The sequence below is a fragment of the Notothenia rossii genome (genome assembly GCF_949606895.1).
Source record: "Notothenia rossii genome assembly, chromosome: 5".
In the NCBI taxonomy this organism is placed as follows: Eukaryota; Metazoa; Chordata; class Actinopteri; order Perciformes; family Nototheniidae; genus Notothenia; species Notothenia rossii.
Genome location: NC_136903.1, coordinates 5,078,062 through 5,095,653, shown reverse-complemented (window position 1 = coordinate 5,095,653; position 17,592 = coordinate 5,078,062). Strand labels below are relative to the sequence as shown.

Below are 17,592 nucleotides of genomic sequence, written 5' to 3'. Positions count from 1 at the left end.
AACACATAATATAAATAGAAACAGTGCAGAATAGTCTATATACAAGTAATTGGAATATTGATATAAGTTGTAAACAGATGAATGTTATTGATGTTCTTTCAAAAGTTCAGAATCAGAAACAGGTTTATTGCCAGGTAGGTTCACACGTATGAGGAATTTGAATTGATGTCATGGTGCATACATAAACATTTAAAACAAACAATGTAAAAAAGTACACAGATAGCAAACTATATTAAAAACACTGTAATAGAATATAGTAAGATAGGAATAAAATAAAGAAGTTATTTACAACGACATAGAATGCAGTAAATTATAGAATATGAAATATGTGCAGTAAGCAATATTTAAATTGTGTTCAGGTGTTTAACGGTCTTATGGCCTGTGGGATGTGTTAAATATTATCTGTGTCTATTATATCTTACGTATTTCACACTAACATTTAGACTGATAAAATAAATGTTTTGGGACCTGTTAGGTTGGATTAGTTTAAGGGAAGGTTAAAGGTTATTCATAAATATATACATTTTTCCAATTTAACACGTGTTTGTAAAAATAATATGTTCAGTGTCTGGACCCCTATTCTACAGCTTCAGATATGGGGGTGCCCCATTTCAAATAGTACATCTTATGATTGTTTTTGTATGTTTAACTGTTCAAATGAATGAATATAATTGAATACAGTTTGCCTCAGGGACCTCTATCTCTCAGGAATCTGTTTAGACTCCTGTAAGACAACTGGAATAGATTATACTCATGTAACTAAAAGAACTGGGGAACGTGTGGCGCAGTGGATAGAGCCTTGGTGTTGGGATCAGGGGGTCACAGGTTCAAACCCCACTGCAGTCAGCATGTCGTTGTGTCCCTGAGACACTTCACCCCTAATTGCTCCTGTGGGGATTGTCCACAGTATTGAGTATGTAAGTCGCTTTGGATAAAAGTGTCAAACATGTAATGTAATGTAACTGAAAAACATTCACATAAATTAAAACCTGTTATGCATTAAACTACATTCAATTTCATTTAGCTAGTATTTTTCTAAATGGGCTCTTAAAGTGCTATAATTCCTTTATTCAGTGTGTTGGGTCAAGGTACAAGCTACACAGGTGGGTATTGTTGGGGCAGAACCTCTGCTTCGCGCCGTTCCTATATGAGTTTGTTTTAAAAGAAGGAAAAGTCAAAGCAGCCAGGATAAGGGTTAAACAATAATCTGCTTTAATGGCAAAAACATACAATACATCACCCAATCACCTAATCACGAAGCACTCTGCAGAGTACTCCGGGCTCAGTTTCTACCACCGTGTGAGACACGTCTCAGGAACGGCAAGTCAAAAACAAGAGCGCCGATCTTCAAAATGATCACAACATTTATACACAGGTGGGGAGGAGTTTTATCGCTTGCTCTTCCCTAGCTATTTCTTATTGGCGAGTTCACTTCTGAGTGAGCTAGCCAGTGAGTTGGCCGTGTTCCATTGGTCGGTTTCCCTTCTGGGCGGGACCCCAGGTAGTAAGTCCGCAGTTGTTGATTCTATCTGTTGCTTCACAGTATATGTGTGTGTGTGTGTGTTTGTCCCTCTGCCCTCAGGCAGATCCCCCAATCAATGATTTGGAGTCATGACAGAGGACTCTTTGACAGGACACATACTCATTCCCCCTAAACATCTTCAACACACACAAACCTCCTATCATGTATCTTTAACAGAAGTTAATTGTTCTTGTGGCTTAATGGCTTCCCTGAACTTCCCTTCACCCCAAAGTTAGCTTACTAGGAATGAATACATTTTATTGATAAGCTCAAAAGGACCTTTATCTCGTTTACTGCTGGGTGACCCAAGTCTCAAGGCCTGCAGGATGTGTAGGAGATAAATCATTAATTCTACAAGACTTTAACTACATTATCTGAAAATGTATCTGGGAATTCCCCTGTTAATTGCAACGACTATTGATAATGAACAGAGAGACCCTAGGGGCCTCTTCTTGGTATGTGCTAGGCAGAAGTCACTCAATGCAGAAATCACAAGTTTAACACACATTCTATATAAGGTGACATTAAAATGAATATACCAGATTGAACTTTCCTGCCATAACACGTTACTTTAATCCTTCAAATAATTCAAATAATACTTCAGTATGCAGTCAGCAACGGAAGATGTGTAGATTTGTCTCCTGTCATGATAGGCCAGTACCAGTCTCTTGACACCAATATTGGCATTAGCAACTGAAGGGAGCAGAGGGTGGCGTAGTGTGGGAGAACTGAGTGAGGTTGCACACTAGTCGGGCAATTTTCCAATCTCGGTCCTGGAATAAAAAGAGCGAACATACTTTTGTAATACAACCAACAACCACTTTAAACAAATATCTTACAAATAACTGTGAAGAAGGCCTGTTAGAGAAGTGCTGATTCTGTGTCTGTAGCTGCTGGCCCCGCCCCCTTTTGAGCACGACAAGGCAGTGAGGTCTCCTCTCTGCCTGCAGATACTCTGCTAAATGCTGCCGTGATGAAACACCATATCATGTTCAAAACCACATCAAGGATTATTTCTGAAACAGTATGGAGCTCAAATGCTTTTTCTCTATCCGGTTTACCACAAGGTGAGTTCCTTTTTATTTCCTGCTTTTTTACACATGCTCTCTCCAGTTAGCTCTGAGTGTTAGCGATGCCTGCTAATGTAAACAAAGACCATATTACTTCCAATTGCACATTGTTTCTGCTAGCGATGTTACTGATAGGGCCGTGGGCGTAAAGCCAGCCCACATTTCCAATATTACATCATATCGGACGCAAATCTGGATCAGCTCCGTTGATGTGTCATTTTGCCAGAAGATGTTATAAGAGGACTTTTTATCCAGTTGTATGCCACATTTTGACCATGTAACTTTTAGATTCTTCTAATACTTACAGATCCTCTGTTTCTCAGCAGTAATCCACTCGTCATTGATCCTGCAGGGAAATAAATAGTCATAAATCTAAAAGAAAAATATATCATGGGAAAACCAAACAGACTATCTTTTTTAGCTTTTCTGTAAAGTCCTTTCTGTTAGACAGTTGCTTTCTTTCTCAAATGTTGTTTTGCATAAACAGCTTATGTGATAATGTTTCTGTCAATCAGGTATTGACCAAACCACAGCACTGAGCCTGCCCTTGTTAAGATCTTAAATGACATGGAGTTAAAAACAAATATTAGCAGAATCTCACTCTTGATATCTCAGTGCTGTTTTGACACTGTTGGTATTTATACATTTTACATTTTACTAGACCAACTGGAAAGACAGATAGATAGACTTTCTGTCATAATACTAAATTGGTTTCAATCTTACTTGAAGCACAGTGACAACTTTGTTTTGTTTCTATAGGTAATTACATATCTAAGCGTACACATTTGAAATGCGGAGTTCCTGAGGGCTCCATCCTGGGGCCTCTATTGTTTAACATCTTCATGCTTAAATACAAGACTGGCTTAGTTAATTGAAAACAACAAAAAAGTTATTATCAGTTTGCAGATGACACAGCATTGACAGATCAATGATTGGAAATATTAAAACTTTCTTCAACAAAGAATAAACTGATGTAATCATTCAGCCAATGAGGAAGGAATTAAATGTAAGTGCTAAGCTCCAATCAGCATTGTTATAACCCACAGAAAAGGACAGAAATCTAGGTGTATTCATATACATATATCTCAAGAGTGAAATTAAGACAATTACAAAGTCGGCCTGTTATCACCTTAAGAATATATCTATTATTCAATTACTTACTTTATGTCTCAGCAGGATTTGGCCAAAACCTGTCCATGCATGCATCTTTAGTAGACTCGACCACTGTCTTTACATGTCTCACTGAAAAGTCCATTTGACAACTAAGGCTCATTCAGAACACTTCTGCGCTAGAACTCACTAACACTAAGAATGTGGATCACATTACTCTTGTTCGTAGGTCTTTACAAAACAGAAGGAGAAAATAAACTTCAGCATTAAGGTTGTCAGAGTGGATCAGTATGATATCAGCCCCTTCAGCTCAGTCAACACATCTCTCACATATTAATCTTAGCAAAGAAGTTAAATATGGAGAACTGACCTGAGAGTCTCCAGTCTACAGTCTGGACTCTCCAGAAGATCACTCAGCAGCTTCACTCCTGAATCCTGCAGCTTATTGTATTTCAGGTCCAGCTTTCTCAGATGGGAGTGTTTGGACTTCAAAGCTGAGGCCAGAGAAGCACAGCTGATCTCTGACAACCCGCAGAGACTCAGTCTGAATAAAGAAAAAACATGATGTAACTTTAGAAAACAATGCTCTTGCTAGAAATAATTCAAGTTGTAATAATGGTTAAAACACCTTTCACTAATTTAAAGGACAACAAAAAGTGGTGATTTCACATCCTAAACGCTGCTCCATATACACAAACCCCCAGACATCATAAATCCTAAAGTTTAAAAAATGTGAAATATATCAGGTGGAATTGTAAAGGAATGTGAACAAAAGACATCCTGAATATATATTTTAGGAATAGTGGAGTATTAAATCCCCCCAAAAATGTGCATGGAATCTGGGGCAGACCACCAGGAATGAGGGGGCTTATGGGAAACAGGCAGTGGTGAAAGGACACGGGGGATGAACCTGACAGGACACGAAGGCCTAGAACCGGGTCAGGTGCTCGGACTGCTAGGAATCCTGATGCAGAACCCCGAGCTCTGGTTGGTCGTGCCTTGCGTCTTCTTCCATGAGACCTTAGAGTCTGGCTGAGGCTCAGAGGAACCCCATGCATTTCTTAATTGTCGTTTGTACTATTGGGCAGCCAACATGCGTTGTATTACCTTTTGGTCTAATTTCCACAATCAAGCCGACTGTCCGTCTTGGGTGGCGATGGAGTAGAGCTCCTTCAAAGAACTCTCTATCTTAGCGTTGCTCAAATGTTCACTCCCTCTCCCTCCAAATAACTTGAGTTGTAATCTGGTTGCTAGACACACAGTGAGGGTATGGGCTCAGTTCAGAAAACACCTCGACATCCATGGTGCCTTTCTTTTAAGTCCTGTTCTATCCATCCATCTTTTCAACTTTCTGCATCTGACTTTGGGGTTTCTTGAAAGGCAGAGGAGAGGTATCACATGTTTTAAGGATCTTTTTATTAACCACAGCTTTGCTTCATTTGAGCAACTCTCTGAAATGTGAAGATCAGCATAGCTTTGCCACGATCAATGAACCAAACCACAGAAGAAGAAAATAGACTTTAGCATTAAGGTTGTCAGAGTGGATCAGTATAATATCAGCCTGATTGCTGCAGCTCAGTCAACTCATCCCTCACATATTAATCTCAGCACAGAAGTAAAAGATGGAGAACTGACCTGAGAGTCTCCAATCTGCAGTGTGGACTCTCCAGAAGATCACTCAGCTGCTTCACTCCTGAATCCTGCAGATTGTTCTGACTCAGGTTCAGATCTTTAAGAGGGGAGCGGTTGGACTTCAGAGCTGAGGCCAGAGAAGCAAAGCTGATCTCTGACAAACTGCAGCCACTCAGTCTGAATAAAGAAAAAACATGACTTCAGAAAACAATGTTCTTGATAGAAAATATTTCAAGGTTTAATCATTTGTTTAGAGCAGAAGAAGTTGAGAATGTAGGAGTTTAGAAAGTGAAAACTCGAAAATGTTTAAAAACAGTTTGACACAAAACAAGAGCTCTTATTATTTTATATATGACACTACTTTAATCCATGTAATATAAAAGCGGTAACTTTCCATTCTAAACAATACTAACAGAAACATATTCAAATCCAAATCAAAATGTTTTCAAATATTTTAGGGTGAATTTTAAAGTAATGTGAATAACAAACATCTAGAATATTTATTTTAGGAGCAGTGGATTCATAAAATCAAAGCATATTTAATGTAAACTAATTATTCAGTATAAGTATCAAATAGCTTCATAACAATATTGGAAAAAGCAACAAATGTATTTGTTGGTATTTGATAGTTTTAATAAAAATCTATATTCAATGTTTCTGTATTTTTATATAATTTGTTTAAAAATAAATAAGGAGATTGTACATTTCAGGTGATTCAGAGGAAATCATGCGGTGTATGATATTCCATGTTATATTTAAATGTAAAGATCATTATTGCTAACATCAGACTCTGCAGCAAAGTGTCAAAACAACTCTCACAAACTAATCTTAGCATCGAAGTAAAATACAGTACGGAGAACTGACCTGAGAGTCTCCAGTCTGCAGTCTGGACTCTCCAGAAGGACACACAGCTGCTTCACTCCTGAATCCTGCAGCTTATTGTCTTTCAGGTCCAGCTTTCTCAGATGGGAGTGTTTGGACTTCAGAGCTGAGGCCAGAGAAGCACAGCTGATCTCTGACAACCTGCAGTCCCTTAGTCTGAATAAAATAGAAGCAAATCAGAGGATGAACCCCTCTGTAATGGTCTCACATGCAGAGCACACAGCACACAGGGACATCTGTTCTCTGCTTTGAACCCATCCTAGTACCAGGAGTCTAGTACTAGGAGCAGTGGGCAGCTATTGCACAGCGCCCGGGGAGCAATGGGAGTGAGGGGGGAAGGGGGGTGTCCGGAGCCTTGCTCAAGGGCACCATGGCAGGGCAGGAGGTGAACTGGGACCTCTCCAAGTAGCAGTCCACATTCAATTTCAAGGGCTGGATGGGGACTTGACACCGGCAACCAAAGGCGGGGTTTGACATTTGTGCTTGGGGGGGACAAACCTTTTTTACTGACGTCAGTACACAGTCCCAACTATTGCGTGGGGTGCTACGGATACAGTAGCAATAAAGCCAGCGTTCACCGCACTGAGTATGACTTTTCCATGCCCGCCGTACACACTTCCTCATATGGAAGGGGCGGTCTCTCCCCCCAACAACAGTGCATTACATAACTGTAAAACGTATCATAAATGTGCACATCTTATACTTATTTGATAACTACTACATCCCTTGGTTACTTGAACACGCTACAATATTATTAACCAGTGTGCTACCTTATTAAAATATTGATATACAAAATATTTGTATTGGAACAGTTTTCGACGTAGTAATGCTGTAACACATTTCAGCCAGGGGGGGCAATGCCCTATCCGCAAAATCAGCCTATGCCGGCAACCCTACAGCTCACAGTCCAAGCCCCGACTGACTGAGCCACTGCCGGAGCAGAAAGAAAACATGATGTAAGTTTAGAAAGCAATGCTCTTGATTTAATTGGATGTCGTATTGTCTTACTGGTATTCTGTACAAACTGTGAAGTCCACTGAAACAAATGTAACATTTGTGATATTGGGCTATATAAATAAACATTGATTGATTGATTGAAATAATTAAAGGTTCAATAATTTGTTTAGTGCTGGAGAAGATGAGAATGTAAGAGTTAAGAAAGTGAAAACTCAAAATTGTTTAAAACTTTAAGATATAAACAATGAAAAACAGCTCTGATTAATATAAAGGACAAACACAAGTGGTAACTTCACATCCTAAAAATTGCTCCATCTACACAAACCCACTCAAACCAATTCAACTCAAAATGCCAAATGTGGAAGGATGAATTGTGAAGAAATCTGAACAAAAGACATCCAGAAGATTTATTTTAGGAATAGTGGAGTCATAAAATCAAAGAAACTTCAGTTTAAATTAATTATTAAGTATAAGCATCATGTAGCTTCATAAACATTTTGGTGGAAAGCAAATACTAAATATATTTCTTAGTGTTTTTTTATTTTTAACAAAAATCTATATTCAATTATTTCTGTATTTTTATAAAAATATATTTTAAAAGAAAAAGGAGAATGTGAATTTCAGGTGATTCGGAGTAAATTATGTGTATGACATTTCTTGTGATATTTAAATTTGAAGATCAACATTGCTCCGCCACGGTCAATGAACTTAACCACAGAAGAAGAAAATAGACTTTAGCATTCATGTTTTCAAAGTGGATCAGTATACATCAGCCTTTCGTCTGCAGTCTCAACTCATCTCACTAATCTCAGCATAGAAGTAAAAGATGGAGAACTGACTTGAGAGTCTCCAGTCTGCAGTCTGGACTCTCCAGAAGATCACTCAGCTGCTTCACTCCTGAATCCTTCAGATCGTTGTGTTTCAGGTCCAGCGTTGTCAGATTGGAGTGTTTGGACTTCAGAGCTGAGGCCAGAGAAACACAGCTGATCTCTGACAAGCTGCAGTCCCTCAGTCTGAATAAAGAAAATATAGGAGTACAGACAGTGAAAACTTGAAACTGTTTAAAAACTTTTAAGATACAATAAATGAAAAACAGCTCTGATTAGAATAGAATAGATACTTTATTGTCATTATACAATGAAATTCAGGTGCACTCAAGTCTGGAATCCAAATATAAAAACATTTGATAAATAGAATAAGAATAATAAAACTAAAAGGTTTTAAAAAGCTTGCATTCCTTCTTTACATGCCAAAATGTTTACCATACACTCACTGCCACCGTATGCACTCAGTGAACATAAGTACTGTTTTGTGTTCATGGGGTGTAATTTTGAGGTGTGTGTTATTCTGAATTAGGTTATTCAGAGTGAATCATTCAGTGTATGATATTTCTTGTGATATTTAAATTTGAAGATCAACATAGCTTTGCCATGGTCAATTAACTAAACCACAGAAAAAGAGAATAGACTTTAGCATTAAGGTTGTCAGTGTGGATTACTATAAATCAGCCTCACGTGACAGTCTCAACTCATCTCTCACATATTAATCTCAGCACAGAAAAAAGTAAAAGATGGAGAACTGACCTGAGAGTCTCCAGTCTGCAGTCTGGACTCTCCAGAAGATCACTCAGCAGCGTCACTCCTGAATCCTGCAGCTTGTTGTAACTCAGGTTCAGATCTCTCAGGTGGGAGGGGTTGGACTTCAGAGCTGAGGCCAGAGAAGCACAGCTGATCTCTGACAACCTGCAGAGACTCAGTCTGAATAAAGAAAAAAACATGATTTTGAAAAAGATATTTTTATAATCCATCAGATGTGTTCAGGTTTTAAATGTGAATCTCAACATTACTTTGACCTTATCAATGAGCTTTACCCTGTTCTTGAGGATCATCATAATATCAATCTTCTATATATTATTTGTGAAAATACATTAAGATGAAAGGGAACCAAATAAAGACCAGCAAGGCGCAGGGGATCCTAATCAATATAACTAGAGAATGCAATTCCTGAAGAAGTTTCGGTGTGAATGCTATATGCTAAGCTGCAATTCCCACAGGAGCAATTTGGGGTGAAGTGTATTTTCCAAGGATTGTGCCAGACTCACCTGATCTAAGGATCAGTGCACAAACCCACTGAGCTAAGCCGCCCCAGGGCTACAGAAAGAGGAAGACTTATATACCAATATTAAATTAATTATAGATAATATCTCTGGAGTTATGAGTGTCAGGAATAATAGCACACATGTCCTAATGGACATGAATGTTTTGAAGTTCAAACAGCGTTTCTGCAAAATAAAATGTGGTGGCAGTCACACCAAATAATCCAAGCTCCAACTCTCTATCATCAGACCTTTGACAACCTCATTTATATCCCACAGCTCATCAGTATCATCTTCAGTGAATCATGGAAAAGATTTTCTCTTTTTGCTTTTTGTTCAGCTATTTGAAAAAGCAGAACAAATGTGAAAAAATTGAAATTCTTAAAATCATAAATAAAACAAACGGTTTGAACTGCAGTCAGTGAACTAACCTCAGCGTCTCCAGTCTACAGTTTGAACTCTTTAGTCCAGAACACAGCTGTCCCACTCCTGAGTCCTTCACAGTGTTGTAACTCATGTCCAGCTCTCTCAGATGGGAGGGGTTAGACTCCAGAGCTGAAGCCATGACTTCACAGTGAGTCTCTGAGACTACACAGCCAGAAAAACTGTCATGAAAAAAATATTAAGAAATGTGATATTGTAAACATTAGAAAGATATTGTTGTATTGATGTAAATATTACATAACCATTTTCAGAAATAACATTAGCTCTTGGGCATTTAATATAGTATTGATATATGCATTGTCTGCCTGGAGGAGTTATTGTTTGGTAAAAACCAAATCCAGTGTTATGTGAGTCTCTCATTTAAGGATGACTGTATTCACTGACACCTGTAAAATACTTTTGTACGTTGTGATCAAATGCTGATGTGATAAAAGCTGAACCAAAGCCTCTAAAGTCCTTCATTTGTTTGACTGGGTCTGCACATGTCCTTCCCCCAGAGAAGTAAGCATTCTGTAAAATGTTACATTTATTATAAATCGAATAACTCTGATAATTCAATTTTGCTCTAACAATATTTTAAACAGTAAACATGTTAAAGTGTTTAATTGAAAAACTAAACTTCTACACCTATTTATAAAGTTAATCACATCTGTACTTACACAGCCTTTCTGCAGTTCCTCACAGCTGGAAACAGTCTCAGTCGTCCCTCCAATGATGTTCTGTATTTATTCAGGTCCAACTCATCCAGAACCTCCTCTGACATCTGCAGCATGTCGGCCAGGGCTGAGCAGTGGATATCAGAGAGTTCCTCCTCTGATCTGTTCTCTGACTTCAGGAACTCTGTGATCTCCTGATGTACTGAGTGGTCCTTCATCTCTGTCAGACAGTGGAAGATGTTGATGCTCCTGTCAGGAGAGATTTTATGACTGCTCATCTTCTTCAGGTTGTTGATGGCTCTCTGGGTGATTTCTGGACTGTTGTCTGTGTGACCCAGCAGGCTCCAGAGTCTCTGGTTGGACTCCAGAGAGAGGCCGTGGAGAAAGCGTACAAACATGTCCAGGTGGCCATTTCTACTTCTGAGGGATTTCTTCATGGCTCCCTCCAGGAAGACATCCAGGGATGGGTAACCCTGATCAATACTATCAATGGTCTCATAGTCCCATTGTTCCTGGAGGAAGCCCTTCAGTACCTCTGTGTCTCTGTTGGTGTAACAGTGGAACATGTAGACTGCAGCCAGAAACTCCTGAATGCTCAGATGAACAAAGCAGTAGACTGTTTTCTGGAAGATCACACTCTCTCTTTTGAAAATCTGTGTACAAACTCCTGAGTGCACCAAGGCCTCGGTGACACCAAGACCACAGCGCTGCAGGTCTTCTTGGTAGAACATGATGTTTCCTTTCTCCAGATGTTCAAACGCCAGCCTCCCCAGCTTCAGAAGAACCTCCCTGTCAGCCTCCGTCAGCTGCTGTGGACTCGTCTCATGCCCCTCTTCATACTTCTGCTTCTTCCTCTTGGTCTGGACCAGCAGGAAGTGTGAGTACATGTCAGTGAGGGTCTGGGGCAGCTCTCCTCTCTGGTCTGTAGTCAACATGTGGTCCAGAACTGCAGCAGTGATCCAGCAGAAGACTGGGATCAGACACATAATGTGGAGGCTCCTGGAGCTCTTGATGTGAGAGATGATTCTGCTGGACAGGTCTTCATCAGTTGATCTCTTCCTAAAGTACTCCTCTGTTTGGGTATCAGTGAAGCCTCGTACTTCTGTTACCCTGTCCACGCACTCAGGAGGAATCTGATTGGCCGCTGCAGGTCTGGAAGTTATCCAGACGAGAGCCGAGGGAAGCAGCTTCCCCCTGATGAGGTTTGTCAGCAGCACGTTGACTGAGGACTGCTGAGAGACATCAGACACAACCTCATTGTTTCTGAAGTCCAGAGAAAGTCTGCTTTCATCCAGGCCGTCAAAGATGAGCAGCACTTTGCAGACAGCCAGCTGCTCTGCTGTGACCTTCTGTAAGGTTGGATGGAAAACATGGAGCACCCTGAGAAGACTGTACTGCTCACCTTTGATCAGGTTCAGCTCCCTGAAGGAGAGCGGGATCACCAGACTGACATCTTTGCTTTCCAAACCCTCGGCCCAGTCCAGAGTGAACTTCTGCACTGAGAAGGTTTTTCCAACACCAGCGATGCCGTTCGTCATAACCACTCTAATGTGTTTCTGTTGATCGGGTAAGGCTTTAAAGATGTCCTGGCACTTGATTGGAGTGTCATAGAAGGGCTTTTTCTTTGAGTCTCTCTCCAGCTGCCTCACCTCATGTTGGGTATTAATCTCTTCACTCTGTCCTTGTGTGATGTAGAGCTCAGTGAAGATGCTGTTGAGGAAGGTTTTACTTTTATCAGTTCCTTCAGTCACACATTCACATCTCCTCCTCAGACAGGTCTTATGTTCATGGAAAACATCCTGAAGATCCCTATCTGCTGAAAGAGAAGGAAACAGGGTTTTATAATGATAAGAAAGCATCTTAATGTGAGTAGACCATGGATGTATAATAAGAACCTGCTACTAATTTTCCCTATGCAACCTGAAGAGTAAAAGGGTGAAGCACTGCCTGTAAGTGTAAGTGTAAGCTTTACACTACACTGTAAGGATTAGTAACATGTATTGTGTGTATGTGATGACATTTGGAGATGTTTAAACACAATGAGTAAATGTGTTATCATTCGCGCTAGCATTGGCGTTAGCATTCACGCTAGCGTTAGCATACAGGCTAGTGTTAGCCTGTAGGCTACATGCTTATTGGTTATTGCACAGCTAGCATTAGCTATATAAATTGACCTTGTTTACACTTAGCGGTCCTATTTGTTAATCTGTGCATATTACACTTCCATGTATGAGATCATTAAGTGCCTTGTAACTTCTTTTTTTATAGTTTCACTCCGTTTGAATGTCGGTGGACTGCAAATAAGTGAATAAAGGAGCATGGCTGCTTATTCCCTGGCTCTCAAAAGAGTTTGGCTAGCTGTTTAATCAATGTTCACACTGAGACAGTACAACACATAGAGAGAACAGTACACCTATTGTGTAAGAACATACAAGCAGGTCACACAGTATGATCACAAATACATAAACTCTGTTAAAAATCTGTTTTTATTAAAAAGTACAGGCTGCATAGTGTGTTCTCAGCCTTGGAGAAACTTGACATGTGTTGGTATGTGTATGTGTCTGAACCTCTCTTTAGTGGTTCATTAATAAAACAGATATTTCAACATGGGCCTACTTTGTTCATTTACTGAGGTTAATTTCAGTAGTTGTGTGATATAATGTAATTTACAAAGTGTGAAGTGTGGCAAAGTGTGGCAACTTTAGAATAGGGAACCTGTTCAGGTCAATTAGAGTCAAACTACTAGCTTATTGGTTATGAACAAGACTTCACTTTAAAATAGGCAACATATTCTTAGATATAAATACCTAATTAGGGTCAAACTACTAGCTGATCCACAGCGGGTGTGGCAAGGTATACAGCACATCACCAACTACGCCTCACTGGCAGAGGAACTTAATTGTTTCTTTGCTCGTTTTGAGGTCAATGCCGTAGAGATGGACACAACAACCTCACCAGCATCCAACAGTCACACCCTCACTGTGCAGGAGCATGATGTGAGGGGTCTGCTCAGAGCGGTGAACCTGAGGAAAGCTGCAGGCCCTGATGGTGTGACGGGAAGGGTGTTGAAGGAGTGTGCAGACCAACTTACGGAGGTCTTCACAAAGATCTTCAACCTGTCACTCTCCAAATCCATAGAGCAAATAGGTCGACAGAGGTTTGCCATCGCCACTGTTCTTCACAGTGCACTGTTCCACCTTGAACATCAGGGGAGCTATGTAAGGATGCTCTTTGTTGATTACAGTTCTGCCTTTAATACAGTCATCCCGGGCAGATTGGTTTCCAAGCTATCTGACCTAGGATTTTCCCCAAACATCTGCCAATGGATTAAGGACTTCCTAACTAACCGCCCCCAGACAGTGAGAATAGGCCCTCACCTCTCCTCCACCCTCACACTCAGCACCAGTTTACCACAAAGCTGTGTGCTGAGTAGGGTTGCAACATTCCGGGAATTTTCTAAGATGGAAACTTGCCATGGGAATTAACGGAAATAAACGGGAATTTATGGGAATTTTCAAAATCGAAGGTTGGCTCTTCATAGGGAACTTAAATATAGTTGGGGAAAGTATATTTTAGCATAATCTTGACTAAAACAAACAGATGCCATTCAAGTACACTTGAATATCCATGCCATAGCACACTGCTTACTGGATGGCTATTGAGACCACACCCCCTACAGGCACTGTGCATTCCTCCATCACATGCACAGATGAGTAATATTTAACTCAACATTCCTTTTTTCGTTCTTCAATGAAACAAATAATTGTTCAAAAACATAATTTTAAATGGTTCTGTTCTACTTAAAAAATCAAAAATCTGTTGAAATGTCATGTTTTTTGTTTAATTTTGCACTTTCCGCCCCTTTCCAACCCTAGTGCTGAGCCCCATGCTCTACTCCATGTACACCTATGACTGTGCCTCCACTCACCCCACCATCGTCAAGTTCACGGACGACACAACTGTGGTTGGACTGATCCCAAGAGGAGATGAGTCAGCCTAGGGATGAAATCCAGAGACTGGCAGTGTGGTGTTCAGATGATAACCTTGTTCTGAACTCCATAAAACAAAATAACTAATTATAGACTTCAGGAAAAACAGCACAACACCAGATCCCCTGTACATCAACGGCAACTGTGTGGAAAGGGTTCCTGCCTTCAGGTTCCTCGGCACACACATTGCTGAAGATCTATCCTGTTCTATCAACACCACAACATCTGTGAAAAAGATCCTCAGGAAAAACAACCTGGAGAAGAAGCTTCTGGTGTCTTTCCACCGCTGCTCCATAGAGAGTGTTTGCTCTTCTGCCCTCCGGTAGACGCTACAGGTCAATTAAATCAAGGACAAACCGACTGAAAAACTGTTTCTACCCCAGAGCCATACGAGAACTGAACACCGTCAAACGCTGAACCAGCTCACACACAGAAACAATTTGCAACTGCACTACTTTTTAATAGTTGTATTACTTTATTAACTGATCGACATCGGAGATGCCAAATATCATCCCTGTGTTTTTTATATTGTAAACTGTATTTAAATTATGTGTGGGCATGTATGCATGTTGGTATGGATGTGTGAGCATATGATTATGTGTGTATAATATGTTAAACTTTATATAGATATATATTTGTTCGTATTATGTGGAAATGCACTGCGAGGATTGCTTTTTAAAATGTCGTTGTACCTGGTGCGATGACAATAAAGGAATTCTTCTTCCATTGGTTATGAACAAGACTTCACTTTAAAATAGGGAACATGTTCTTAGATATAAATACCTCATTTTTAGTTATTTAGAGACAATTAACACTTATACGTTCATGTATTGATAAGAATAGATCATATTTGTTTAGTGTTATTATGGGAGAATTACTATTCTTGTGGTACTACTGCTTTATAGGCCCATATTGAGCAGCGCACATTAAGAACAAAACTCATGTACAACAACTTCCTTACTTGCAATAAATAAGCACTAATTAGAGGGTTACTGAGGAAAAACTCTCAACTAATGGCTTATTACTTGTAGAATATGGTCATGTAGAATAAGGCATTAATAAGTGTTTTATAATGACTAATAAAGAGACAATATACTGCTAATAAGCATGTTAATTAACAACTAGTTGATGGTTCATTTGTGTAGCTCAATATAAAGTGTTACCGTAAGGAGAATGTACTCTCAAGTCACAACAACTTTCTTTTTCATGGTGTGGATCTCCAAATGTTCGAAATGCTAAAACTGAGATGGTACTGTACACCCTTGACACCCAGAGCCCAAATGTCGGTAAAGATGCTGCATGTGTACCCCTTACTTTGTACGGTTCTGGAACTGTTTCCACACAGGGAACAGGAGTTTCCTGATGAAGCAGACTGGTCCCAGCCTGAGGTGATGCACTGTCTGCAGAACCAGTGTCCACATCTGGCAGAGACTGGATCCTTCAGGACATCCTGACACAAAGCACAGATGGACAGCTGCTCCTTCAATGAAGTATGACGTTTCCTCTGAACTCTGTGAAGATAAACACATCCTTGATAGCTCCTTTCATTAGTGGTGGCCCTGTTTTTACTAATGGGTAAAACCCACATTCTAGATGATATTCCAACATAACTTTTCCAGTGTTGTAGGTAGGGTTAGGGGTTACAGTTATTCACAGTAATCAACCTATTGTGGAGATATTTGATGGCCGATACAATACACAGTTTGGTCTTATCATTTGTTACACAAATATTTGCGTAGACATTTTTTAACAGTCCTGTGTAACAAAACGTTGGATTTTCATTTCCCAACTGACTATGACATGACATTTCATTAGATCTTAGGGGTGTAACGGTATCCGTATTCACCCTGGACCGTCACGGTTCGGACGTTACGGTTCGGCACATGCAGTCACACGACGAATACGCCTTTTTTTATGAGTGGGAAAAAAGTCTGTTATTCAGGGCAGTATCCATTACACTATTTATAATCCAGGGGGCGGTATTGCGCCTAAAAGCTGTTTGCCAGCCGCCCTTAAACAACAAATGAAGAACAAGAAGAAAACACAACAAAAAGAACAAAATACAAGAAGAAGAAAAGTTATGTACAGGCTTATGTGAACACTGTTCTACATGAACAATATGGGCACTTTATAAAAAATCCAAAAATCCAGAAAATGGTCTAACGAGTTGTGCATTTTATGTTCCTGAGTTAAAAGTCAAAGTGGGAAAGCGTACAAGTGATCACATTGCAGTATATACAGTAGAGATGATGGCTATCTCTCTAGCACTTCAGTGGGTAGAGGAAATACAGCCAATGCGAGTGGTCATTTGCTCTGACTCCAGTGCAGCTCTGGAGAGTATAAACAACTTCTCTTCAGAATGTCGTCAGGATATTTTACATGCAATTTTACAAAGCATGTTTAGGTTAGTTCATCTGGGAATTGTTGTTCAATTTGTGTGGGTTCCAGCGCATGTGGGCATTAGAGGGAATGAAGTAGTGGATCAACTGGCAAAATGTGGTTTGAAAGCAAACCAGATTGATATTATGGTACCCATCAGTAGAGCAGAAGTCAAATCTTTTACAAAAGTGGTTATCAAGCAACAATGGCAAAAACTATGGGACAGTAACACCAAAGGAAGACATTTATATCAGATACAAAGGGAAGTAGGAACAGGAAGCACTTGGGGGAGTAGTAGAAGAGAGCAGAGCATCAACAGCAGGATAAAATTGGGACACTCTGGACTAAACTCATCACTGCATCTGATTGGAAAACATCCAAATGGCAATTTTGATGGTTGCCAACAACCAGAGACAATACATCATGTATTTTTTAGCTGCCCGGACTATAACAGACAAAGATTCATTCTGAAAACTGCACTGGAACAACTCAACATCAAGGACATGGATTTCAAGGCAATATTTGAAAGTAAATCAAGAAATGAAGCAAACAAGCTGATCTTCAAATTCCTCAAAAGCACTGGTCTGAGGACAAGGATTTAGTATGAACATTTAATAACTAAACAGTAGGTGGCAATATATGCTCCAAGTGGAAGCGATTCGCCATTAAAGAAAAGAAGAAGAAGAAGAAGAAGAAGAAGAAGAAGAAGAAAAGTTAGTATGGCGATTTCAGATAACACAAAGGAGCTAGAAGACCCACCTGCTTCTTTTAAATCAGCTGTGTGGGAACATTTTGGGTTCCCTGTGGACTACAATAACGATGAAGTGCGAGTGGTGGATCGGATGAGGACGGTGTG

At 39.9% G+C, this 17,592-nt stretch overlaps 1 protein-coding gene across 2 annotated transcripts in view; it reads right to left on the bottom strand.

Annotated features, from left to right (window-relative positions):
- Positions 1–1,218: 1,218 nt before the first annotated feature.
- Positions 1,219–17,592, bottom strand: part of LOC307038426 (NACHT, LRR and PYD domains-containing protein 3-like) — a 33,204-nt gene continuing 16,830 nt past the window's right edge. Inside the window, exons 5-14 of one of the 2 annotated variants that reach the window (XM_079679811.1) lie at positions 15,672–15,868; positions 10,372–12,184; positions 9,700–9,873; positions 8,757–8,930; positions 8,013–8,186; positions 6,199–6,372; positions 5,338–5,511; positions 4,073–4,246; positions 2,898–2,938; positions 1,219–2,295 (exon numbers count right to left, since the gene is read on the bottom strand). In XM_079679811.1, the coding sequence (XP_079535937.1) occupies positions 2,294–2,295; positions 2,898–2,938; positions 4,073–4,246; positions 5,338–5,511; positions 6,199–6,372; positions 8,013–8,186; positions 8,757–8,930; positions 9,700–9,873; positions 10,372–12,184; positions 15,672–15,868 (3,097 nt within the window). In that variant the 3' untranslated portion in view covers positions 1,219–2,293. The remainder of the gene's footprint in view (positions 2,296–2,897; positions 2,939–4,072; positions 4,247–5,337; positions 5,512–6,198; positions 6,373–8,012; positions 8,187–8,756; positions 8,931–9,699; positions 9,874–10,371; positions 12,185–15,671; positions 15,869–17,592) is intronic. The other variant, XM_079679812.1, reaches the window with a different exon arrangement.